Consider the following 27,982-nt stretch of genomic DNA (forward strand, 5'->3'; position numbering starts at 1 on the left):
CATTTGACAAAATCCAACATCCCTTTTTGATAAAAACACTTCAAAAGGTAGGAATTGAAGGAAACTTCCTCAACATGATAAAGAGCATATATGAAAAACCCACAGCCAGCATAGTACTCAATGGTGAGAGACTGAAAGCCTTCCCTCTAAGATCAGGAACAAGACAAGGATGCCCACTGTCACCACTGTTATTCAACATTGTGCTGGAAGTGCTAGCCAGGGCAATCCGGCAAGACAAAGAAATAAAACGCATCCAAATTGGAAAAAAAGAAGTAAAACTGTCATTGTTTGCAGATGATATGATCTTATATCTAGAAAACCCTGAGAAATCGACGATACAGCTACTAGAGCTAATAAACAAATTTAGCAAAGTAGCGGGATACAAGGTTAATGCACATAAGTCAGTAATGTTTCTATATGCTAGAAATGAACAAACTGAAGAGACACTCAAGAAAAAGATACCATTTTCAATAGCAACTAAAAAAATCAAGTACCTAGGAATAAACTTAACCAAAGATGTAAAAGACCTATACAAAGAAAACTACATAACTCTACTAAAAGAAATAGAAGGGGACCTTAAAAGATGGAAAAATATTCCATGTTCATGGATAGGAAGACTAAATGTCATTAAGATGTCAATTCTACCCAAACTCATCTACAGATTCAATGCAATCACAATCAAAATTCCAACAACCTACTTTGTAGACTTGGAAAAGCTAGTTATCAAATTTATTTGGAAAGGGAAGATGCCTCGAATTGCTAAAGACACTCTAAAAAAGAAAAACGAAGTGGGAGGACTTACACTCCCTGACTTTGAAGCTTATTATAAAGCCACAGTTACCAAAACAGCATGGTACTGGCACAAAGATAGACATATAGACCAATGGAATCGAATTGAGAATTCAGACATAGACCCTCAGATCTATGGCCGACTGATCTTTGATAAGGCCCCCAAAGTCACTGAACTGAGTCATAATGGTCTTTTCAACAAATGGGGCTGGGAGAGTTGGATATCCATATCCAAAAGAATGAAAGAGGATCCCTACCTCACCCCCTACACAAAAATTAACTCAAAATGGACCAAAGATCTCAATATAAAAGAAAGTACCATAAAACTCCTAGAAGATAATGTAGGAAAACATCTTCAAGACCTTGTATTAGGCGGCCACTTCCTAGACTTTACACCCAAAGCACAAGCAACAAAAGAGAAAATAGATAAATGGGAACTCCTCAAGCTTAGAAGTTTCTGCACCTCAAAGGAATTTCTCAAAAAGGTAAAGAGGCAGCCAACTCAAGGGGAAAAAATTTTTGGAAACCATGTATCTGACAAAAGACTGATATCTTGCATATATAAAGAAATCCTACAACTCAATGACAATAGTACAGACAGCCCAATTATAAAATGGGCAAAAGATAAGAAAAGTCAGTTCTCTGAAGAGGAAATACAAATGGCCAAGAAACACATGAAAAAATGTTCAGCTTCACTAGCTACTAGAGAGATGCAAATTAAGACCACAATGAGATACCATCTAACACCGGTTAGAATGGCTGCCATTAAACAAACAGGAAACTACAAATGCTGGAGGGGATGTGGAGAAATTGGGACTCTTATTCACTGTTGGTGGGACTGTATAATGGTTCAGCCACTCTGGAAGTCAGTCTGGCAGTTCCTTAGAAAACTAGATACAGAGTTACCCTTCAATCCGCCTACCCCACCTCCATGGTTGCTAACATGACCACAGACATAGGGGACTGGTGGTTTGATGGGTTGAGCCCTCTACCATAAGTTTTACCCTTGGGAAGACGGTTGCTGCAAAGGAGAGGCTAGGCCTCCCTGTATTTGTGCCTAAGAGTCTCCTCCTGAATGCCTCTTTGTTGCTTAGATGTGGCCCTCTCTCTCTGGCTAAGCCAACTTGAAAGGTGAAATCACTGCCCTCCCCCCTACGTGGGACCAGACACCCAGGGAAGTGAATCTCCCTGGCAACGTGGAATATGACTCCCGGGGAGGAATGTAGACCCGGCATCGTGGGATGGAGAACATCTTCTTGACCAAAAGGGGGATGTGAAAGGAAATGAAATAAGCTTCAGTGGCAGAGAGATTCCAAAACGAGCCGAGAGATCACTCTGGTGGGCACTCTTACGCACACTTTAGACAACCTTTTTTAGGTTCTAAAGAATTGGGGTAGCTGGTGGTGGATACCTGAAACTATTAAACTACAACCCAGAACCCATGAATCTCGAAGACAGTTGTATAAAAATGTAGCTTATGAGGGGTGACAGTGGGATTGGGAATGCCATAAGGACCAAACTCTACTTTGTCTAGTTTATGGATGGATGTGTAGAAAAGTAGGGGAAGCAAACAAACAGACAAAGGTACCTAGTGTTCTTTTTTACTTCAATTGCTCTTTTTCACTCTAATTATTATTCTTGTTATTTTTGTGTGTGTGCTAATGAAGGTGTCAGGGATTGATTTAGGTGATGAATGTACAACTATGTAGTGGTACTATAAACAATCGAAAGTACAATTTGTTTTGTATGACTGCGTGGTATGTGAATATATCTCAATAAAATGATGATTAAAAAAAAAAAGTACACTGGAATCAAAACCCAAAAAAAAAAAGAAAGTACCATAAAACTCCTAGAAGATAATGTAGGAAAACATCTTCAAGACCTTGTATTAGGCGGCCACTTCCTAGACTTTACACCCAAAGCACAAGCAACAAAAGAAAAAATAGATAAATGGGAACTCCTCAAGCTTAGAAGTTTCTGCACCTCAAAGGAATTTCTCAAAAAGGTAAAGAGGCAGCCAACTCAATGGGAAAAAATTTTTGGAAACCATGTATCTGACAAAAGACTGATATCTTGCATATATAAAGAAATCCTACAACTCAATGACAATAGTACAGTTGGCCCAATTATAAAACAGGCAAAAGATATGAAAAGACAGTTCTCTGAAGAGGATATACAAATGGCCAAGAAACACATGAAAAAATGTTCAGCTTCACTAGCTATTAGAGAGATGCAAATTAAGACCACAATGAGATACCATCTAACACCAGTTAGAATGGCTGCCATTAAACAAACAGGAAACTACAAATGCTGGAGGGGATGTGGAGAAATTGGAACTCTTATTCACTGTTGGTGGGACTGTATAATGGTTCAGCCACTCTGGAAGTCAGTCTGGCAGTTCCTTAGAAAACTAGATATAGAGTTACCATTCGACCCAGCGATTGCACTTCTCGGTATATACCCGGAAGATCGGAAAGCAGTGACACGAACAGATATCTGCACGCCAATGTTCATAGCAGCATTATTCACAATTGCCAAAAGATGGAAACAACCCAAATGTCCTTCAACAGATGAGTGGATAAATAAAATGTGGTATATACACACGATGGAATACTACGCGGCAGTAAGAAGGAACGATCTCGTCAAACATATGACAACATGGATGAACCTTGAAGACATAATGCTAAGCGAAATAAGCCAGGCACAAAAAGAGAAATATTATATGCTACCACTAATGTGAACTTTGAAAAATATAAAACAAATGGCTTATAATGTAGAATGTAGGGGAACTAGCAATAGAGAGCAATTAAGGAAGGGGGAACAATAATCCAAGAAGAACAGATAAGCTATTTAACGTTCTGGGGATGCCCAGGAATGACTATGGTCTGTTAATTTCTGATGGATGTAGTAGGAACAAGTTCACTGAAATGTTGCTATATTATGTAACTTTCTTGGGTAAAGTAGGAACATGTTGGAAGTTAAGCAGTTATCTTAGGTTAGTTGTCTTTTTCTTACTCCCTTGTTATGGTCTCTTTAAAATGTTCTTTTATTGTATGTTTGTTTTCTTTTTAACTTTTTTTTCATACAGTTGATTTAAAAAAGAAGGGAAAGTTAAAAAAAAAAAAAGGAAAAAAAAAAAGATGCAGTGCCCCCTTGAGGAGCCTGTGGAGAATGCAGGGGTATTGGCCTACCCCACCTCCATGGTTGCTAACATGACCACAGACATAGGGGACTGGTGGTTTGATGGGTTGAGCCCTCTACCACAGGTTTTACCCTTGGGAAGACGGTTGCTGCAAAGGAGAGGCTAGGCCTCCCTATGGTTATGCCTAAGAGCCTCTTCCCGAATGCCTCTTTGTTGCTCAGATGTGGCCCTGTCTCTCTAGCTAAGCCAACTTGAAAGGTGAAATCACTGCCCTCCCCCCTACGTGGGATCAGACACCCAGGGGAGTGAATCTCCCTGGCAACGTGGAATATGACTCCCGCGGAGGAATGTAGACCTGGCATCGTGGGACGGAGAACATCTTCTTGACCAAAAGGGGGATGTGAAAGGAAATGAAATAAGCTTCAGTGGCAGAGAGAATCCAAAAGCAGCCGAGAGGTCACTCTGGTGGGCACTCTTACGCACACTTTAGACAACCCTTTTTAGGTTCTAAAGAATTGGGGTAGCTGGTGGTGGATACCTGAAACTATCAAACTACAACCCAGAACCCATGAATCTCGAAGACAGTTATATAAAAATGCAGCTTATGAGGGGTGACAAGGGGATTGGGAAAGCCATAAGGACCACACTCCACTTTGTCTAGTTTATGGATGGATGAGTAGAAAAATAGGGGAAGGAAACAAACAGACAAAGGTACCCAGTGTTCTTTTTTTACTTCAATTGCTCTTTTTCACTCTAATTATTATTCTTGTTATTCTTATGTGTGTGCTAATGAAGGTGTCAAGGATTGATTTGGGTGATGAATGTACAACTATGTAATGGTACTGTGAACAATCGAAAGTACGATTTGTTTTGTATGACTGCGTGGTATATGAATATATCTCAGTAAAACGAAGATTAAAAAAAAAAATGACATAATGCTGAGCAAAATAAGCCAGGCACAAAAAGAGACATATTGTATGTTACCACTAATGTGAATTCTGTGAAAAATGTACAATGTTTTATACTGTAGAATGTAGGGGACCTAGAGATACCAATTAGTGGAGGGGGAATGATAATCTAACAAGAACAGATAAACTATGGAGGGTAATCTCAATGTTATGGGAATGCTCAGGAATGATTATGGTTTGTAAACTTTCTTGGATATAGTAAGATCATGTTGGAAGCAATAGAGTTATTTTAGGTTTTTTTTTCTCTTATTCCTTTGTTTTCTTAAGGGTTGTTAATTTTCTTGGGGTATGGTAGGAACATGTTGGAAGCAATGTAGTTGTTTTAGATTATTTGTTTTTCTTACTCCTCCGTTTGGACATGGTTTATTAATTTTCTTGGGGTATGGTAGGAACATATTGGAAGCAAAGTAATTACTTTAGGTTATTTGCTTTCCTTAATCCATTGCTTTGTTTGAAATGTTGTGGGGTTTTTTTGGTTGTTGTTTGCCTGTTTGTTTTTAATTTTTTGATAAACAAAGTTAAAAAATTGAAAAAAAATCAGTAGAAAAATGGGAGTAAAAACTGGATGACGGGTGGGGTGGGATGGGGGGATGGTTTGGGTATTCTCTTTTCACTTTTGTTTTTTGTTCTTATTCTGATTCTTTCTGATGTGAGGAAAATGTTCGGGGATGGATTGTGGTGATGAACGCATAACTATATGATCATGCTGTGGACAGTTGATTGTGTACCATGGATGACTGTGTGGTTTGTGAATGTATTTCAATAAAACTGAATTAAAAAAAAAAAAATACAGTTAATTTTCTTTTTATGAGATAGGAATTTAAGAAAGTATAAAATTAGATAATCTTAATGGTAAAAGTTTTTAATAATAGTATTCAAGTTCCAAGGTATCCAGGAATAACTTCTAAATCAAAGAAAAGTTAAAATCAAGAGTTTTGACTTAACAAATATTTTCAGTACAGAGGAATTCCATTTAATTTTAGTAATTTGTTAATTCAAAATGAGAACAATCTTATACAATTTAAGCATAAACATAAACTGAAATTTGCTTTAAGAAGTTTGCTTATAGCATCAACACTTCCCCTCCCCCCAAAAATAAAAACTTCAATAAGATCATTAAAAGAGATGATCTTTATTTCTTCACTTTAAAGGACTGCCTAGACAGAGGTGAGACCTGTATGGAATATATAAGCCAATGTTTCTCAGCATATGCCCCAAAGAATACTAATATGGAGAAAAGCATGCCCCCTGCACAATCAAATAAATCTGGCAGATACTATTTGACATAAACCATGAACATTATCATCATTTAAGGCTCTATGAAATCCTACATGTTAAGAAATCTCTTTGACTTTCCTTTTCAACGTTATTCGAATATCTATTATAAAAGAATAATGTTCATTAAATATTTATTAATATAGTGGAACACATTTTGGAAAAGGCTGAGATAAAAACTTTCACAACTAAATCTAACTTGGCAGTACAAAGCAAGAGATAGGGGAATAACCTCTATAATAATAGGAAATTTTTAGTGTACATTATGTGACACTGTTTCAATGAATTACAGCATACAAAAGATGAGCAACCTTAAGAGGAGGTTATTATGATTCTCATTTTTAGATGATTTAATAAAGAATGGCTCAGAGGGTCAACCTTTAAAACTGAAAGTGGTAGAGCTGGGATTAGAACGAAGCAAAGCCAAAGCCTATGCTAGTAAGGCATTGTACTAAGCAGATAACTTATATCAACTTATTTAATCTTCGCAACAGCATATAAAAAGGTACTATTATTGTCCAATTTTACAAATATTCAAATTAAAAGCTGAGGGAAATTAAATAATTTGATCATAGATAATGGAAAAGGGATTCAAAGTCAGGAAATCTGCACAGATTATATGCATAATATCTAACAGGGACTGTATTACACCAGGATTCCATTAAACCATAAAAATAATAAGCTATAATCAATGAATTAACAATAAGAAAAAAACTATGTATAGTCTCATAGAATTAAGAATTTCCTCATCTTTAAAAGAAAATTACCACTCATTATGGGGTAGCCATACCACATCTCATATAACTTACACAAATGTAACTATACAAGGTTGGGGACCTAATGAACCAAATAATTATTTTTGAGGAAACCAAATTAAGTCAATACAAACATATAAAAGACATGAACAATCCAAGGAGACTAAATCAATTTACTACTAGAAAATTAAACAAAAATCTTTTGCACAACCTGAGTTTTCAATATCCTTCTCTACTTTTATACAAAGAAGGGGATCAAAAACTCTACATACAGAGAATAATAGAGTCAAGAACAAGATAAAGATGTCTGCTATCACCTTTTCTATTCAACACCAGGCAAGAAGTCCTAGTAGTACAATAGAGCAAGAAAAAGAAAGGAAAAATATTTATTTATTCATGGTTGATATGACTGTGTATATAAAAAATTCTCTAAGAATCTATAAAATATTGGAATTTATTAATACAGCAGTGTCACTGGATTTAAGATTAATATACATGAATCAATTATATTTCAAACAACAGAAGAATGGAAGATAAAATAAAGAATATCAATTATAATAACATTTTTAAAAATTCAAGTATTTAGGTATAAACCCAACAAATGACGTACAAAATTTCTACATAAAATACAAACAACTACCAAGAAAACGTAAAAACCTAAATAGATTAAGAAAATACTATATTGAAAGGTCCAATATACTAAAGTATCAATCTTTCCAAATGGACTTATATTTAAATCCATTTTTTAAAAAGCAGGCTTTCTTTTATATATAAATCAACAAAATGTTTTTAAAATTTAAATGGAAATACAAAAGATCTAGAATAGCAATCTAAAAGAAACAGAAAATTGGTGTATTCTATTCCTAGCTGTATATCAAAGAGAACTGAAAATACACATCCACACAAAAACCTACAGAAGGATGTTCACAGCAGTATTATTCATTATAGACAAAAAGTAGAAACCCAAATGTCCAAAAACTGATGAATGAATAAACTAAATGTGGTATATCCATAAAATGGAATATTATTTGGTCATAAAAAGGAATGCAGTACTAATATATGCTTCAAGGATGAACCCTGAAAACATTATTGTAGGATTCCATTCATAAGAAATGTCCAGAGGAGGAAATTCCATACAGGCAGAAAGATATGTGGTTGCCAGAAGACTGGACGGAGGGGAGAACTGGAAATTACTGCTAATGGGTACAGGTTTATTTTTAGGAAAATGGAAATGTTGAATTAGAAAGTGGTGATGTTGTTACAACCTTGTGAAATGTTTATCTCAATTTTAAAAACCTAACTAAAAAAGGGGGATGGCGGGAACATGAGGTAAGTTGGTAGACTTTATACTATCAGATTTCAAGACATATAAAACTATAGTAACTAAGAAAATGCAGAAATAAAGAAATTTAGACTAACCAATGGATCATAAAGAGATCCACACATATAGCAGGCTCATGAGTTATAACATCAGCAACCGTGCAGTAGAATGGGGAGAGGGCAGTTGTTTTCCATAAATGTTTAGAGAGCTGAAGAGAGAATTAATAAACTAAGATGGATTAGAAGGAAATACTCATAATAAAGGAGCAAAAAATATATAGAAAATTAAATGAGTTATAATGATAAGGTATTACGTGAAATTGGAGACCAAAAATGAGAGGAGAGAGAAAATAAGGCAGAAGAAATATTTAATGAGTTAATGGCTGAGATTTTTAATACTGACAGAAGATATAAGTCAAAGATTCAAGAAGCCCTATGAATCCCAAACAAAAAAAAATACAAATGAAACGGGAATATCAAAGAGCAACAGAGAAATGCTGAAAACCAAAAAAAGGAGAGAAAATCTCAAACACATCTAGAGAACCGACAGTGACCTTAAAAGAGCAATCATAAGACTGATGACTCCAAAGCAAAAACAATAGAAGCTTGAAAACAGAGAAAGATTATCTTTAAATTAGAAGAGAAAAACCACTGACTTAGAACACTAAAACATGACAACATACTTCAGGAATGAAGATGGTACCTCTTGATCCAAATACACCAAATATAAACTGTTCTTTTTATGATAGTTAAGTAATTTTAATTAGGTTTTGAAAATGAGATGCCATGCAATTGTTGTTAATTCAGTTATGATAAATGTAACATCAGTTATTAAAAAGGAGGCAATATTTTTAAATAAACATACTTAGGTTTGCAGAGGTAAAAATGATACAATAGCATTCAGGACTACCAATTTAGCAGGCTCCGAGCCATCAATCTTGGGGCTTGCTCCTATGAAGCTTGTTGCTGCAAAGAAAAGGCTAAGCCTACTTATAAATGTGCTTAAGAGTCACTCCCAGAGAACCTCTTTTGTTGCTCAGATGTGTCCAGACTCTCTCTAAAGCCACCTCAGCATGTGGAATTTGCTGCCTTCCCCACTCCATGGGACATGACTCCCAGGGTGTAAATCTCCCTGGCAACATGGGACATGACTCCTGGGAAGGAGCCTGGACTCGGCATCAAGGGACCGAGAGGCTTATTGACCAAAAGGGGGCAGAGAAATGAAACAAAATAAAGTTTCAGTGGCTAGGAGATTTCAAATGGAGTTGACAGGTCATTCTGGAGGTTATTCGTATGCATTAGATAGACATCCCTTTTTAGTCTTTAGTGTATTAGAATAGCTAGAAGGAAATAACTGAAACTGTTGAATTGCAATCCAGTAGCCTTGATTCTTGAAGACAACTGTAGAACTATGTAGCTTATATGGTGACACTGTGTGATTGTGAAAACCTTGAGGTTCACACTCCTTTTAACCAGTGCATGGACAGATGAGTAGAAAAATGGGGATAAAAGTAAACAGATACTAGGAGTAATGAATGTGCTCAAGGGCTGATCGTGGTGATGAATCCAAAATATTTGATGATACTGTGAACAAATGACTGTACACTGTGGATGACTGTATGGTATGTGAATACATCCGTGCTGGTTTGAAACTGTTATGTAGCACATAAAAAAGCCATGTTGTTCTTTGACGCAATCTTGTGGGGGCAGACATATTGTGGGTGGAATCTTTTGATTTGTTTCCATGGAGATGGGACTCACCCATTTGTGGGTAGGGCCTTTATTAGATTATATCCATGGAGATGTGGCCCTACCCATTCAAGCTGGGTCTTGATTAGTTTACTGGAGCCCTTTAAGAGAGCTCACAGAAAGAAGGACCTCAGAGAAGCTGAGAAGACATTCTGAAGAGAGGCTAAGGTAAGTAATCCAGAATTTGCCTCGTGCAGAAGCGAAGAGCCAACACAGACCCAGACAGAGATGCTTGGAGATGCAGACAGAAAGACGTATGGAGATGCTAAGCTAAGAGATGAAGCCCCGAGTTTGCCCCGGGGGAAGTTAAAAGAGGACCCCCCCCCACATGCTTAAAAGAGAAATGCCCTGGGAGAACAAGCAAGGATGCAAAGGAGCTGAGAGAGAGAAGCTAAGAGAGACAGATATCCAGAGACATTTTGGAGAAAGCCATTTTAAAACCAGAACCCAGCCAGCAGCCAAAGGGGTAAAATGGTCTGTGACATTACTCTGTCCAGAGCTTGGAGATGCACAAGGGACATAGGAGCAATTTATACTGACACACAGCTGCTACACCAGTAAAAGTGAGGCTTTGCAAGCTTGCACCTACTATATAATACATGCTCTGTTGATGGTCACACATCTTCAATCAGATATACACAGGTATGGGCACACATTCCTTGAGTGCATATAATTTAGAACTAAAAACCTTATGGTTAGAAGAAAACACCATAAGATGAGAAAAATAACCACAAAGGAATAGCTCAGCCTGATCAGTGTGACAGTCCCAGCTGATACATCAGATGTGGGTTTTTTTTTGCTCTCTTATGTTCTTTTGATATGGTTACAGTGTTTGTAGGCTTGGTGATGAAGAACTGAAGATAACTGGTGCTGGATACAGAAGCCTTATTTTTTATTATGGCAGCTTGCTATTTTTGTAACATGGTGATTGAGTTGAACACAATCAAGGTACAATGACTGATCTCCCATTCTTCCTGGACGAGTGAGCAGGTGATTAAATATTGATGTCAGCATCCTTGAATATCTCCAAGTGGGCAGTGTTTGGTTACTGGCTTCTGTTTGAAATGATGTTGTGTTTTGGTTGTGGCCTGAAGCTTTGAATTGCTACTTGGCCTATCCTTTCTTCAATGGAGCTCTCAGCATTCTAACATGACAAATATGGCAAAATACTAGTTAGGTTGAGTCCTGCTTGCCCCGGCTCCATCATCTTTGTATGAATCAAATGTTTTCTTTTTTGTTTGTTTTTTTAAACGGTTTTTAGCTGATATTCATGAAGAGCAATGTCCTTAGAAATGTGCTGCTAATTATAGAAAATCTTATCTAAGAAGGTACATTTCTTCATCACAGCTGTGCCACACCAACCTTTGGGCCCTCTGCTGGAAAAGGAGAATCAAGTCTCAAATAATGCCTTTTTAATTATATCCTCTCGTATTATAGACGTAGGACAATACTGTATCATACCTCTGTGAATATAAAATATCTTGTACCTGCTTTATGATAGGTAGTAGTGACTGTGCTATATCAGACCTGTTTTTAATGATGTTATTCTTGAATGTTTTCTTTCCAGATGATGATTGAGAAGCTAATAAAAAATGGGTGCCAGGTACCATAACAGTAACAGAACTTGCTGTTTTCTGGCATTTTTATTTTTTACTTTATTTTTTTTTTTTTTAATGGAGTGTGCTGGATGTCTCTATAATTTTGTTCGGATGACTGCAGAACCTGGAAAAGCTGTTGCTTCTATTGATGCATGACATACTGCTATTCATCTTTTTACAAAAATACACACACACACAAACACAAACACAAATATAATTTGAATTTTTGAAAACTTTGGCTGTGCTGTCAACTTTGGAAAAAGCATCCCAGTTGTACTGTGTTAAGTTGGCATTGTACAGAAATTAACGGCCATATTGGTCTAGAAATGTTAAACTTAATTTTTTTCCATTTGTAAAGGGATAATGCACTGTATTAAATATCTAAGGTCTTATCTACGTGGGTTTGATTACAAAAACTAATAAAGTATTCTCTAAATAATGAAAAACAAAAAACAAAAAACAGAACCCAGGAGTAAAGGACCAGGAGACACCAGCCAGTGCCTTCCCAGCTGACAGAGCTGTTCTGGACACCACTGGCCTTTCTTCAGTGAAGGTATCCTTGTTTTTGATGCCTTAGTTTGAACACTTTTATGGCCACAGAACTGTAGATTTGTAACCTAATAAATCACCTTTAAAAAACCAATTCATTTCTGGCATTTTGCATAACGGCAACCTTAGCAAACCAGAACAATATCTCAATAGAATTGTGGGGGAAAACAAATCATCATTTGCATAGTCATAAAATTTCCTCTAATCTATTCGATATAATGAATTATGTTAGATTTCTTAGTATTGAACCATCCTCATATTTCTGCAATAAACACTTCTTGGTCAATAGATATAATTTTTAAAATAAAAAAATGATACAATATCTGGGATTTGCTTTAATGTTCTTCAGCAAAGAAAAAGAAAAGAAAAAATGTGAAAAAATTTTCCATGATATTGGAATCTGGCTAAAACTATGTGGTTTGTTCAACCAATTACCCAAAAAATGTTTGAATTTTTTCCAAAAACTTAGTGAATCAGTATAGAGGAAAAGGAGATATTCTAGCATTTTTCAGACATAAGGAAAATCATACCAGATAAAAGTTCAAAGGCAAAGAAAAGAATAAAGAACAAAACAGAATTGAGGTAAATCCAAATGAACTCTGACCATATATAACTATAATAATAATGTATTAAGGAGATTAAAACACACATAGAATATAAAAAAAAACACAAAAACTATATAAATCAGGATGATAAAGTTCAAGGTATTTGCACTGTATGTAAAAATAGCAATTGGACGTCTACACGTTGAAGCATATATTGTGATCTCCAGGAAAATTAAAAGAATAGTAAAAAGTCTTTCCAATATAAGATACAATTTTTTAAAAAAGGAAAAGTGAAAAAGAATCTTTTAACAGGCAAGATAAAGAGAAATCTAATAGTATACCTAAAAAACATAGCTGACTTTAAACACAAATATATCAGTAATTACACTGAATGTAAATATACTAAATGCTCCAGTGAAAATGGAATATCATAATGGAATTATTCTAAAAATGCAATCACAAGCTGTTTATAAAGATTTGTGTTAAGAGGACACTGAAAAGTTGACAGTAATAAGATGGAAAAAATACATACCACCTAAACAGTAACCACAAGAAATTTGATGCTAGGTACATAAGTCAGACAAAGTATATTTTAGGAGACGTTGTAATCTTAGAGATATAGACATAATTCATAATGATAAAGGTTCAAATTCCCCAGAAAGATAACCATTCCAAGTTTGTATGCTAAGCTTCAAAATGTATAAAACAAAAGTTGATGAAACTAAAATAGACAAGATTTTTAAGATACCACTCTCAGTAACTGAAAAACAAAAACAAATGGATAAAATAGTCAGTAAGGACAGAGAATTTAAAGAGCACAATTAGCATACTTGCCCAAATGGATAGATGTATTTCACCAACAAATGCTGAGTAAACAATACTGTTGAGCACTCATGGAATACATATTAAAATTGACTTTCTATAATTCCCACCAAAATTTGCAGGATTAATAATCAGAGTATTTCTTTTGATTCCAGGGCAATTTAAAACAGAAATCAACAACAAAAAAGGTAACTAGAAAAATCCTCATACACTTGGAAATTAAGAAATGCATATCTTCATCATTACTTACTAAAGGTGAACACATGAATACCCTATAAATCAGCAAATCAACTCATACATTCACACACAAAAGAATACCCATTAACACTAAAGCCTCAGAATCTGTTTATCAACAGTACATAAATCAATAGTGAATATATAAAATTTTTTATTCATACAATGGAATCCTAAACAGCAGTGAAGAACCAATTTTCTATATGCAACAATATAGATGAATTTCATAACCATAATGTTGAGCAGAAAAAGGCAGACCAAAAAATAAATAAATATATATATATATACACACACACATACGAGATGCTGTATTTACAGACCCTACTCAACTACAATGTTTAGGAATGTATGATTAAAGTAGTTAAACAAAGAAACAAACAGAAAAAAGAAGTATAACTCTAAAAGTTAAGATAACATTTACCTTTAGAGAGAGTATATGTCTGGGGCATCAGGCTGCCTTTTAGGGTGCTGGGAATGTTCTTTCTTGACCTAAGTGGTGGCTACATGGATGTTTTGTTTTCTGATAAACTGCTGAGCAAATGCTGAGTTGAACAATTGTTTTCTGCACTTTTCTGTATGGGAACTGTATTTCACAATTAACATGTTTCAAAAACAAAATAACACAGGAAGCTGAGAGAGTCTAATCATCTTTCAATACATGATGACAGACAACATTTGTTGTCAAGACTTTGCCCGAACATTTAATAAAAATCTCTCTGTTGGTGATGGTTGGGGCTGGGTGGAAAATAGAGATGAACAATTTCTTTTATATGTGTAAACAACCTCTGGAAATGCAAGAAACTGATTCCAATGCTTGTTTTGCAGTAGGGGAAAACGTGGAGAGTGGGAAGGAACACTTTTCTTTTGAAAACCTACTTGTATCATTTTTAAAATTTTATACCTGTTGAAAGCATTATTTATTCAAACACATGAATTCTTAAAAAATAGAATAAAAATGCTAGACATTTAATTTCAAGACAGTTCCAAGAATGAACCAGCCTAATTTTTTTTTACATTTTAATAACATACTTAACCTAATATATCAAAAATAGTATTATTTCCCCCATGTAAGCAATACAAAGTTATTTATGAGACATTTTATCACCTTTTTCATGCTAAGTCTGAAATCTGATGTGCACTGTATGTTTGTCACTCCTGTCAATTTTGACACTAATTTTTAATTGGAAATACTTGATCTGTATTAAGGTTTCAGAAAATTTTCTGGTATTTAAACAAATGTATATATCCAAGTTGTTTAAACATATTTAACATTTTTCCAGTAACTGAACAGAGTACCAAAGTATCATTTGCTTTAATATTGAAATTCACATTGACAGAACTGGTTCACTTTCCTAGGAAAATTGATTTGAATTTGAAGCAAAGCTTATCAGTTTAAGTACAATTATGTCTGCCCAAATTAAGTAAACCCACTAACTCTTTTTTTTTTAAATTCCTTCTCACTGTCAAAGGTTAACTCTTCTCCTGTGTTTTTTTTAATTCATTTTACTGAGATATATTCACATACCACGCAGTCATACAAAACAAACCATACATTCGATTTTCACAGTTCCATTACATAGCTGTGCATTCATCACCAAAATCAATCCCTTACACCTTCATTACCACACACACAAGAATAACAAGAATAATAATTAAAGTGAAAAAGAGCAATTAAAGTAAAAAAGAACACTGGGTACCTTTGTCTGTTTGTTTGTTTGTTTCCTTCCCTTATTTTTCTACTCATCCATCCATAAACTAGCCAAAGGGGAGTGTGGTCCACATGGTTTTCCCAATCACATTGTCACCCCTTATAAGCTACATTTTTATACAATCATCTTCAAGATTCATGGGTTCTGGGTTGTAGTTTGATAGTTTCAGTGATTTACTGCTAACTACTCCAATTCATTATAACCTAAAAAGGGTTGTCTATATTGTGCGTAAGAGTGCCCACCACCCTCTCTCTCTGGCTAAGCCAACTTGAAAGGTGAAATCACTGCCCTCCCCCCTACGTGGGACCAGACACCCAGGGGAGTGAATCTCCCTGGCAACGTGGAATATGACTCCCAGAGAGGAATGTAGACCCGGCATCGTGGGATGGAGAACATCTTCTTGACCAAAAGGGGGATGTGAAAGGAAATGAAATAAGCTTCAGTGGCAGAGAGATTCCAAAATGAGCCGAGAGATCACTCTGGTGGGCACTGTTATGCACACTTTAGACAACCCTTTTTAGGTTCTAAAGAATTGGGGTAGCTGGTAGTGGATACCTGAAACTATTAAACTACAACCCAGAACCCATGAATCTCGAAGACAGTTGCATAAAAATGTAGCTTATGAGGGGTGACAATGGGATTGGGAATGCCATAAGGACCAAACTCCACTTTGTCTAGTTTATGGATGGATGTGTAGAAAAGTAGGGGAAGGAAACAAACAGACAAAGGTACCCAGTGTTCTTTTTTACTTCAATTGCTCTTTTTCACTCTAATTATTATTCTTGTTATTTTTGTGTGTGTGCTAATGAAGGTGTCAGGGATTGATTTAGGTGATGAATGTACAACTATGTAATGGTACTGTAAACAATCGAAAGTACAATTTGTTTTGTAAAAAAAAAAAAAAAAAAAAAAAAGAGTGCCCACCAGAGTGACCTCTCGGCTCCTTTTGGAATCTCTCTGCCACTGTAGCTTATTTCATTTCCTTTCACATCCCCCTTTTGGTCAAGAAGATGTTCTCCATCTCACGATGCCAGGTCTACAATCCTCCCCAGAAGTCATACTCCACGTTGCCAGGGAAATTCACTCCCTTGGTTGTCTGATCCCACGTAGAGGGGAGGGAACCAGCATAATTTATAACTAAAGAATTTTCTGAAAGTTCTACTTTTTGTCATCGTGTGCGTCCATTCCATTGTAATTATAAACGTTTCTACAACATGACTGTAACAATTGACACAAATTAATTTTGACCCTTACAGCATCTCTAGATAAAGGAAATATTAGGATTTTCATTGAGAGCCTGTATCTTCACTATACAGCCTATGGATTTCACTTAGTGATTCCTTCCTTAATTGGAAGACATAAGACTATTCTGAATAAAAAAAGCACTCAAAGAACTAGTAAGGTCCTTTTAAAATCCCTTGCCATTCTGGAGTCTACTGCAAGATTAACTTTTTAATAATTTCTCATATAACCTGTTTTTACTTTTGTTAAACTCTTGAAGAGGAAAAAAAAAAAAAGACACCCACTTACACAAAACCATAATCAGTTTAAGACAATATTCAAACCCATCCGTGACTGTAATATACATATAAAACCAATATTCTTAATTACCAAAACTTTAATTATTTGTGCCAAAAATAGGACTAGTTACAAATAAACACTGATCCTATGAAATAGGAAGTGATATACAGAATGAAAGCAAGAGTTTCCTCTTAAGTAATTAAAACCTTAATTTTAAAGTAAAGGTATTTATTTAAAACCTCAACACCACATATTTAAGACTCTCAAACAGTGGTTCATATGTACAAAGTTGTTTTAAACTAGTTGAAAAAATATTATTCCCTCTTCACTCATCTAAACCTTCTCAAACACATTACTGGTATCTTGAAATGCAAGAAATAACAATGATACCAAAATTACATAGTAGACAAAACAAAACAGGCAATCAGTTGACAATTACTGAAACTGGGAAATGGAAATATAGAATCCAATTACTCTCCCCTCACCTTTTGTTCTGTTTGGTATTTTCCATTAAAAACCTTTTAAAAGTGCACACAAAAAAAATAAAAGGGTGTAAAATAGTACTCTGGTGGGTAAGAAAAATAAAACATACAAAACTATGAATAGACTTAGAAAATATAAAACTACTTATGATTTTCTGCAAATTATCCATCCCATAAATAATTTTCTATGTAACATTATAGCAATGAAACTTTCACATATTATAAAATAATATTTAACTACTTATATACCACTTTACACTTTTAACTGAAATGCATATATAAAAAAAAGGTATATACCAGTAAACGTACTTGCATCATCCCTTTCTATTCTGGTTCCATCACTAGTTGACACACAAGTAAAGTGCAGAGGTTCAACTTCTAGAAGTCCAGTGAGAGATGTGAAACTACCCTCAGCAGCTGTGTTACTACTGACCTTCCCATTTCCTATAATAGAAAAAAGGCAAGCTTTTATAATACATAAAGATAATCTTAAAAAAGCAATAGTCATACTGAGAATTATAGCTGCTACTCCAATTTCAATGAAAGAACAGGTATAAATACAAAGCCATTACACTGTGCCACAACAATGAACAAGTTATTAGGAAAACTCAAGATACTAGTTTCCTTACTACAAAAACAGAGTTACATAAAAGCAATTTAATGGGCATTCACGTTAATAAGAAACACAAGTGACAGTTTGCTACAATTGTGAAACTTCAGTGATTTCGATTTTAAATGCAAGACTAAACTGTCATAAGTGTTTTCCAATGTCCCACTGGTGCACAGCATACAGCCTGACATGTTGAAAAAATATTCATTGAGCACTTACACAATACAAGACTTGGTAGATATACAATAGTGAAAGAATTAAGCCCCAGTTCTCATGAAATTTATATTCTGTGTTAAAGGCTAGTAGGTATTACACAATTGAAATTTTAAGAACAAATGTGCTAAGTTCTACTTAAAAGTTCAAGAGACTAAGTCAAGGGGAATTCATATCTAAGTCAAGGGATAAAAAAATGATTCCCTGATGCAGTGAAGAGATTAAGGGATGAATAAAGGAAGACCTTTTTACTTATCTTTAAAATAACTAACCCTTAAGAGCTTTTGTTTATGCTGGTTGATTGGTTGGATGGATGCATGGATGGAGAGACGAATGGACAGACTCATAGATTGATGGACAGATAATTTACAATATCAGAATTTTAACAAGAAAAGTTTAATATTAATAAATCCATTAGCTATTAAGATAGCATATTTTTATGAAAAATAACTTTTTTAAAACAAAAATAATTTGAGAAGCATGGCAATGTTTTCCATTCTTGCAAATCTTTTAAAAATCTGCCTCACCAGAAGATAGCCGGATTGTCCTACCTGTCCCTGCATTCAATATGTTACAATATGTTGTTTGGGTAAAATATATGAAAAAAATTCCAACCTTACAGAAATACATAGTTGAAAAAGGAAGTAATATTTTAATGGTCTTAGGTATTCAAAAATGTGACAAGTGGCAGTTTCTTAAAGGTTAGTTGCAATGCAGTATCTGAAATTTTATCAATGAACTTCTCAAAATCTATTATGTTAGGAATATTTGGTCTATCTTGTACTTTAAATATATCTTTTAGTCATACGTGAGTTCAAAATGTCATGCATTGATCATTTAGTAAATAATGGTTCACGGCTGTATGCAGATCTTCCAAATGTTGACACATTTCATTATACAATAATAGAAAACCACAATCATTAATATCACCATATCCCATCAGAAAAGTCTTTATTAGGCAGTTGTCAAGTTCACTGTGGAGGATCAAGCTTTGCAAAATTCTAAATTTTGCTTAAAAGGTCCACTTTAACATAGGCAACAAATACTGTCAATTATTTTCACTGAGGTTATGGACTCTCTTCATTCATGTTTTTGAAAACCGTCTACAAGTAACCATTACTGATTAATCATGGGCATTCAAAAATGTAACTGGCATAGTTTTTATTTCAAGTACATGGTACAGAATGCCATGTCTTTGCACCATCAATACAAATGTCAATGCAGTAAAAAAGGCAAATAACATCTTTCCATTTCCATGAAAATAGTTTTGATCCCATGGATCTTCTAAAGGAGTCTCAGGAATTCTGAGGGAGTGTATGGATCACACTTTGAGAACCACTGAGCCAAAGAAAAAGTCTAATGGGGGCACTGGCAAAAGGTTAGGCAGCAAGGAAGGCCAGATCATACAGGATTTTATATGATATATTAAGAGACTTTAAACTTAAGAGTTAATGGGAAGACATTAAAATATTTTAAGGTGAGATGCAATAGCGAAGAATTTTGCATTCAAAAAAGATTTCAGTCATTACAATGGGGAGAATGTACTGAAATGAGGCAAGAACAGATACAGGGAGACCAGTTAGGAAGCTATTTTGTAGTCCATGTCCAAGATGACTGTGGTCTGGACTGAAACTGTATGATCATGGGAGACAGGACAGCAAGCAGGACAGTAGACTAGATCTGGTTCATAGCTTCAATGTGGGAGATGGGAAAGACAGAGGTATCAAGGATGACATTCAGATATCTGTTTTGTGCCAATGATGCCATTAACTGAAAAAAGGAATGCTGCAAAAGGACCAATGGTGAGGAGTAAAATTATGAGACATTTATATGAAGATTTATATTAGGATTTCTAAGTCTCTTCTTCTGGTCTTCTTAACTGAGTGTTGCTATTTTTACAAACTTGACTGCCTCGGAGATTAGTACTGAGCCTTACGGTCTTCTCTTTACACTGTCTGTCTCCCCATGGGATCTCGTTCTGTCCAATGGTACACTGAAAGTATCTATATATCCCTAGTCCTAACATCCTCTAAGTTCCACTCATAAATTCCAATGACATAATTGATGTGTCACTTTGTAGTTACTGAAGATAGAAGCTGGTGAGATGGATATGATGTAATCAGGGTCTATGTCACCAAATGGAAAAATAAGGCGTAAGTCATTAAGTAGCAAGTAACAAACCAGTAAATGTAGTATGATCTCCTTCATTAAAAAAATAATGAATATATTTAGCAAACCAGTCTAAATATCTAAACATCCTTTTAACAAAGGTAATCTAAAAGGGTGAAGAGGGTGGCGTTGAAGGCATTTATATTTTATTTATTTTTCTATTTTGCTTTCGTCTAAATTCATAATTTACTTTAAAATTAAAAAAAACACATTAACTCCTCAAAATCTGCTTATGTTTAGTTATCTTAACATGTTTGCTAATAAATATTCTAACATTTTAATTCAATAGCAACACCTCCATAAGTGCTATTAGATGAAGAAAATAAAAAGTAAAATGGTCATCGCTTTACCTAAGAAAAACAGATACAGACCAAATTCTAATGCCTGAAATATTATACAAATAGTTTCATAAACTATGAATGTTACATACACAATCCTAAAAGCATATTCTTCAGAAATGTATTGAAAGATACATGTCATACTATACACAAAGCTTATCTTAGAAGAGTGTGATAGTAAATGCAGGAAGTACACCCTTGGCTATTACACAATAAGTATATCTGTTTTATATTTTTGAAACATGAAATAACATGAAAAGTTTACAAAAAATGAATCAAATTTCAGTAATCTCTTATGAGCATTAAAGTAATATTGAAATGCAAAGAAAAACAAAAAACAAAAACAAATTCACAATACTTTCAAAGATAACTATATAATGTTAAGTTTTTTGGTGTTTTGCTTTTTTTTTTTTTTTTGAGGGGGCAGTTACCAAGTTAAGTCAAGCAGTTTAATAATTTACAGATGTTAAGATTAAGTATTAAAGAACTGTAATTCTTCAAAGACAAAATGTAGTAAACACAATCTATTAAGTCAAATGATACCTTGAATGCAAGATAAAAAATTTAGAAATTCCTTTAATAAAAGAAGTCACTACCTGAAAGGACATCTGATAAATCAATTTCATCTGACTGGACACCAATGCTGCTGTTGTATACATTTTTACAAGAAGAGCCACTCATCTCCAAATCAAAGAGAACTGGATCAAATGGTGAGCTATATAATCCATATCTGAAAAATAAAATAATATCCTAACAATTTTCCTGTCAGCCATCTAATTAACCAATTATCTATTTCCTTAAGTTTTAAACACAGTTTGACTAAGAGGACAAAGGGAGAAGCTAATTAGATTTAACCTGTTAAATTCAGTGTTTCTCAACTGTGTTCCCTGAAAACCTATACTCCAAAAGCTAATATCCAGAGACTTCACAAATGTGATCCCAATAAACTGGCAGCCAATGAACTAAGTCTGTCATCTCCAGATTTAAGCAAGGTAGAGCTATTAGGCATCCCTTTCCTTTCTTCAATCATTACATCGACTCAGCTGGAAAGCACAAAGGCTTTGAGTACAAAATTTCATTGAAATCAAGATTTCTAATCCAAAAAGATTATAAAATCATTGCTTTAAATAAAGGAAGAGGCTACTTCAAACACTGAAGATCAGACAAGAATGTGCTCCAAATCTAACCTTTGCTTAGTATTCAACATTAGTTTATTTCTTAATTCATTAAGTTTTGGAAATATCATCCAGCAGATAAAAGAATAAAGGTTAAGGGAAATAAATTATTCATGTAACTCTACCTAAAAGCTGTAACACAGAAAAACAGATCACCTTAACTGATTCTTCCATTAACAAGGAATACCAGTTTTATGTATATAATTAACTCTCTGAATAACCATCTTCAGGACTTTCAAAATCATTAAAGGGAATAATTTCAAGCAAAATAGAAAACTTAGGCTAGAATCATTTAGAAAAAAGTAAAGCATAAATTAAATATGTTTTTGCAACAAAAATAGTGTTATAGGTATACGTACAACATAATAGATCTTTGCAAAGGTGCTATCAAACCCCAAAACACCCATTAGTAGCCATTATGTGTATTAAAATACCTTGTCTGAAGTAAAGCCTCCATTGGTGTTAGCCTGTCCTGTAACTGTCTGGACACAGCAGTAAGCAAAGATGCACAAGCTGTACTGCACCCAGCCAAATCTTCATCTTTAACATAATTCAACAAGACAAAATACCAATATACTGAACCTGAAAATAAAAATATCAAAATTCCTTCTTCTCATCTTTCTCTATCAAAGACAACTTCAAATTACATATTTATCAGTATACCTCAGCTTACAAAGGAAGACCAAAGAGAACAATAGCAACATGAACCACATCCTGAGGTGTATTATTAGGGTAAGGATTTCAAACATATTTTGTGAGAAGTGTATCAAGTCAACCTAGGCATTCAGGTGTTCACTAACTTTATGTGAATCTAGAATAGCTGCAAAAGCAGAGAGACTACAGGTCCTTCAAGCCATCCTTCCTGAAATACTGTTTCTCTGTACTGAAATTTTTCAAAAACACTGGATGGCAGTGAGCTACAAACAGCAAACTTCAGCAAATTAATGGAGTACATCTTCAGCAAGTGAATGGAATATAGTTATTATACATTGGCAGATAGATACAGAACAACATGGCTTAAAAGATGATCACGGTGATGTATTTCAAGACTCTTTTGTAAAATTTGAGATGTCTAACTACTAAACACACCCCAGAACTTGACCATCCTTCCCCTAAAATTATACTCAAGAAACTGTTTTAAACACTAAAGAAAATTGCAGCAAGTAACTGGATCCAAAAACTTCTACTCTTACAATACAGAGTTAATAATTTTCGCCAATATATGTTCAAAGTAAATATAAAGTCTCCTTACTTATTTAAATTAAGATTTCTATAAAATAACCATTTAGCAAATAACTTTGAGCAAGCTTTTTTGCTGGTATGCCACAAAGACTAATTACTTGCGAAAGTATCTCATAAAGATAACTTGTTGAATAGGTTGGTTATTTATGAAGCAGTAGATGATTGTGCGAAATGCCTACAAAAAACATCATTACGTTAAAAGGCCAAATCAGTAGCCCTTCATAGTAACAGCATAAAATAAAAAGAAACAAAAATATTTTAAAATCTTAAATACCCTATTTAGCGCGTACTACTTTAGGGGATTGCTTTGTGAATTCTATGTTGATAACTATACTTATTCTTGAATGACATTTCCAGAGTGCTGGGTAAACCAATGGCCACTTTTAGAACACTCCAATTTGCAACAGTCCCTATCATGCACATGCAATGGCACCTGGATCACTTTACTTATATCATCTCCCTGGCACTTGCTGTCATTTTAGCTTGTGACATCTGATCTACAGTCAATAAACAGCCAAATAACATAATGATTTTAATGAAGCTACAGAAAATTAAAAATTGAGATGACTTGATACTTATTTAACAGTACTACTAATCTCTGTCCAATAACATTACTGAATAGAGTGTCTTCCCTACACAACCACAATTTATCAACTCCTTAAAAAAAATACCTAGGGAAAAAAAAAGAAGATAAAATAGATGCTAAATAATCTTAAGTATATTTGTGAGATATTCCCTATGACTACAGTTATTTGTGATTAAAGTGATTTCACATACCACCAGTCGCTGCTGCAGGTAAAAATGTCATATTATCAAGTAAAGCCTTCAACAGAACAGATCCAAATCCTGGTTGACAGGGGTCACATTTGCCATTACTGAAAAAATTTTAAAACAAAAAAATTTTAAATATTATTAAAGGTCTAAATTCAACCCTAAGCCTGATGTGGTAATAAAAAATCTTTAAAATACAGCCACACGGACCACAGGAAAAATTTGCCTTAATGTCCTAAAAACTAGCACAAAGACTGGAATTGATTGTACTAAGGGTCGTCTTTGTAACTATTTTCTTATGCATTAAATCAGTCTCTTAACCAAAAAGGGTTTATACATTCAATCAACATCAACATTGTGCATTAGATTTTAAATACCTCTGAGTTTCAGGGTTTAGAGAAAATGATCTACACAAAGTTACAAATAAGCCAATTAAGATTATTACATAAAAGGAACAAGGTTTCAGATGAGGAATACAAAGACAACCAGGGAGAAGTAGGAGTAAAAGTGGGGGAAGGGAACCCCATCACCAAATTCCCAAAACCGCTTCTAACAGGGAAGTAGACTTCATTAATATACTTATTGAATATGACATTTTTCCTAAGAACTCAAAATTCTTAGAGTATCAATAACTTTCATTAACTTTTGAAAATTCTCTTAAGTTACACATACATTCACTGAGGACCAAATTACACTAAAGACAAGATATCCATGCTAAACTGCAAATACATCTACAAAGTATGCTTTTAACTTAAAAACACACCAACCTAATGCACAAAGCTAGAAATCGGGCACACTTATGAGCTACACTTCGTCCCGCCTCAAAGAAGCATACGCGTACAATGTCTGAAAGGCATTTTCGTGTTTTTGAAAGCAGGCTGTCATTTCCCTCCTTTGAGCTGCAAAACAAAAGCAGAAACTTAGACTCATCCTGAACCTTCAACCATAACATCCAAAGAGCAATCATCAGTGAAATGTAAAATATTTTATTAACCTTCCAGGTCCATTTGAATGTACTCCGGCCAACCAACAGAGGGTATCTAACACAAGGCTCTGAGCATGTTCTGTGATTTGGCCATCATTTGCTTTTCTGCAAAGAGTGTTAAGAAGCTTCTCATGAAAATCTGAAAACTGTAGCATGGCACATCGCTGCACTCTACAAAAAAAGAAAATATATTAACAACAAAAATAAAATAATCAGACTAACACTATCATAACCTGGTTAATCACATAATGCTTCTTTGTAAATCATGAAAATCAAAATTGAAAAAATAACTCTGGAAATCAAATTCATAATGGAATGTTGATCTTTAAATTTAATGTTATGGTATTAAAAGATCTGAAATAGCATACAAGCTTTACTTGGCTTGTAGAAAATTTTTTAAAAAATGAAGTTACCATAATGTCTGACAAAGACTGAGTTAAACTTCAAATAAAATAGTTTCTTTCCTCACTCTACAAATACTCATTGCCTTCCTAGTACGCACCAAGCACTGTGTTTATGCCAGGGTAAAAAACAGAAAGATACCTCCTGCCTTCACTGAGATGGAAAGCAAACAAAAAATTTTTTGACAGAAATGGAAAGCAAACAAAAAATTTCAAGATAAAGGTTAAATTTAACTATTTTGTATGTTGGTATGTCTCTTGGAATTTATCCTGTGTACTTTTATTACTATAAGAATATCAAGGGAACAGAATGAGGTTACCTTTCCTTAGAAACAGAAGTTTTCTTAAATCTTCGAATGGTGACAGAGACCTCTTGAAGTAAGTCACAGCCCCGGAGGTTTTCAGATTTACGGGTGCCACTTGCATTTTCATTCTTAACATTAGATGACTTTTCCTAAACATACAAAAATAAATAAATGAATAAACCAACAAACAAAACTAAAAAATAATTTACTATTAAAGTTGTCAAATAATGGAAAAAACTAGCAAAACACAAATCTCAAATTAAAATTGCATTTACACTCATATTCAATGGGTGACTAATTTCCCCCAGAATTATAACAGGGGAAAAATAAGAAAAACATAGTCTCCATTTTAAAGACAATAACCCAATGATTAATGATTAAAAAAAAAAAAAAACTACTATCCTAAGTCCAACTCATTAACTATATGTGATATGCCAGCATCCCAATCTCTAAGGTTCACTCACTTCCAAAGTGAAAAATGGAAGTTTTTCATACTTTAAAATAGCAACTGCTTTGCCTACCTCAGGGGATAAAATCAGATATAGTATACAAATGTCCTTGCAAAACTGGAAGACCTATAAATATATGATGATCAGTATTACTGATATTGCTGCTATTGTTGCTTATGAGTAATGAAAGTAGAGAAATAAAAACCTCCAGAGGTCAGAGGAATCCAAGATCAAACAATTATGAAGAGTCTACAAGGTATACAGCTAATCACAAAAACACCAACCATAAAAATTACGACGTATCTCTTAAGTTAAGGCCCAACTCCTCTTCCTGCATCCTTTCAAATGTTGCCCAAAAAAGGAAGTACTGGGTTATTAGAAGGCATAGAAGGGAAGTGGAAAAAGACAAAAACTGTCAAACATCAGGAAAAGAGTATTATGTTACTTCCTAATGAGTATACTTTAGAAAAGTGAGATAGTTTGCCTAAAGCTAATTCAAAATATCTCCATCTTAATTATTTTTTTAAGTCACTGCAAAGAAAAAAATACAATCAATCCCCATGTCAAATAAAACATCAGTGAAGGGTCATAACACTTCCAGTAGGATGCTAAATCTCACACATTTAAAACAGCATTTCTATTTTACTCTAACATTCTTTCATACCTTGCCCGCTGCAACTTTTGCCAAAAGCGAAGCAAGTGAGTAACCCTTGTTACTCTGGTGTTTTAAGGATGGAAGTCTTACTACAGGACGTATACCACCATTACAAATCTCATCTGCTCCTCTTTCATTCACTGCCTTGACATGGATTAAAAATGATCGGTATTTTCCTCCTGCCATACCTAAGGGAGTTAGAAAAATGGGGTGAATAACTGAATCACGAAAAAACAAAATGCAAAATTTTTCATTCTTCACAGGGGAAGCTAAATAACTCAACAAGAAGAAAAATGTTAATTGGCTGGAATTTTCAAATGACACTAAGTTGGTTAAACAACCTTCTTATGTTGGTAGTAAAAACATAAAAAACAATGGCAGAATTTTTTTTACTAACTGTTAAAAACATTTGGCATGTTCTTCCACCTAAATGATATTATTCATTTCAATTACAGAAATTTTATGAAGTACAGAAAAACACCAAAAATAAAATAAAATTATTCAGACACCAGCCACAGATAATCATAATATAATACATTATGTTTAATTCTCCAATCTTTTAATGCATGCTTGCACACACACGTATACACACAGGCATTATAGCAGCATCAGTTAAAAAAACACAGGCTTTGGAGTCACCGCCTGGATTTGAATGGCTCTGCATTTTTTAGACATGTGGCAAATTAACCTGTCGTTCAGTTTCTTCAAATGTAAATTTAAGAATGGTACCTACATGAGAGTTAAATAAAACACAAAGGAAATAAAGCATAAAGGAAGCACTCATTAATATTAGTGGTTATTATCACTATTACGTGTTTTATCTTCTTTTAATTAAATTGAGATCAAAATATATGATCTTTATGTGATTTATATTGTAAAAATACTCTCACATTAAAATACCCATCAGCAAACCATCAGCCTACTGGTGTCATAGCAGGTATTAAATCTTTTCTGTTATACTCTTCCTATTACTGAGCTTTTCTTGTTTTACTATCTGACAAGTCCCTCCCAATCAATCTTCTCTTTCCATTATTTCTTGGCTAGTTTCATCCTTTTATTCTTCCATAAAATTTTGGCAATCATTTTCTCCAGTTCCAAAGAAACTTTTTGGCATTTATTTGATGAGAAAGACATAAATCTTAGTAAATTCTAGGAAAACCAATACTTTTACTTTATTGAGTCCTTCCAGATACTTATCATGTACTTCCATC

At 34.3% G+C, this 27,982-nt stretch overlaps 1 protein-coding gene across 15 annotated transcripts in view; it reads right to left on the reverse strand.

Annotated features, from left to right (window-relative positions):
* BIRC6 (baculoviral IAP repeat containing 6) overlaps positions 1–27,982 on the reverse strand; it is a 317,621-nt gene that overhangs the window by 162,845 nt on the left and 126,794 nt on the right. For 12 of the 15 annotated variants that reach the window (XR_005212389.1, XM_037807172.1, XM_037807168.1 and 9 more), the window contains 8 exons: positions 26,781–26,959; positions 25,683–25,816; positions 24,971–25,132; positions 24,744–24,875; positions 23,983–24,080; positions 22,398–22,545; positions 21,385–21,518; positions 17,756–17,902 (listed from right to left, as the gene is read on the reverse strand). Coding sequence is in view for 14 of the 15 variants with exons in the window: in XM_037807172.1 (XP_037663100.1) it covers positions 17,756–17,902; positions 21,385–21,518; positions 22,398–22,545; positions 23,983–24,080; positions 24,744–24,875; positions 24,971–25,132; positions 25,683–25,816; positions 26,781–26,959 (1,134 nt within the window). In the remaining variant the exon portion in view is untranslated. The remainder of the gene's footprint in view (positions 1–17,755; positions 17,903–21,384; positions 21,519–22,397; positions 22,546–23,982; positions 24,081–24,743; positions 24,876–24,970; positions 25,133–25,682; positions 25,817–26,780; positions 26,960–27,982) is intronic. The other 3 variants (XM_037807169.1, XM_037807171.1, XM_037807165.1) reach the window with 1 other exon arrangement.

Source organism: Choloepus didactylus, chromosome 17 (assembly GCF_015220235.1).
Source record: "Choloepus didactylus isolate mChoDid1 chromosome 17, mChoDid1.pri, whole genome shotgun sequence".
In the NCBI taxonomy this organism is placed as follows: Eukaryota; Metazoa; Chordata; class Mammalia; order Pilosa; family Megalonychidae; genus Choloepus; species Choloepus didactylus.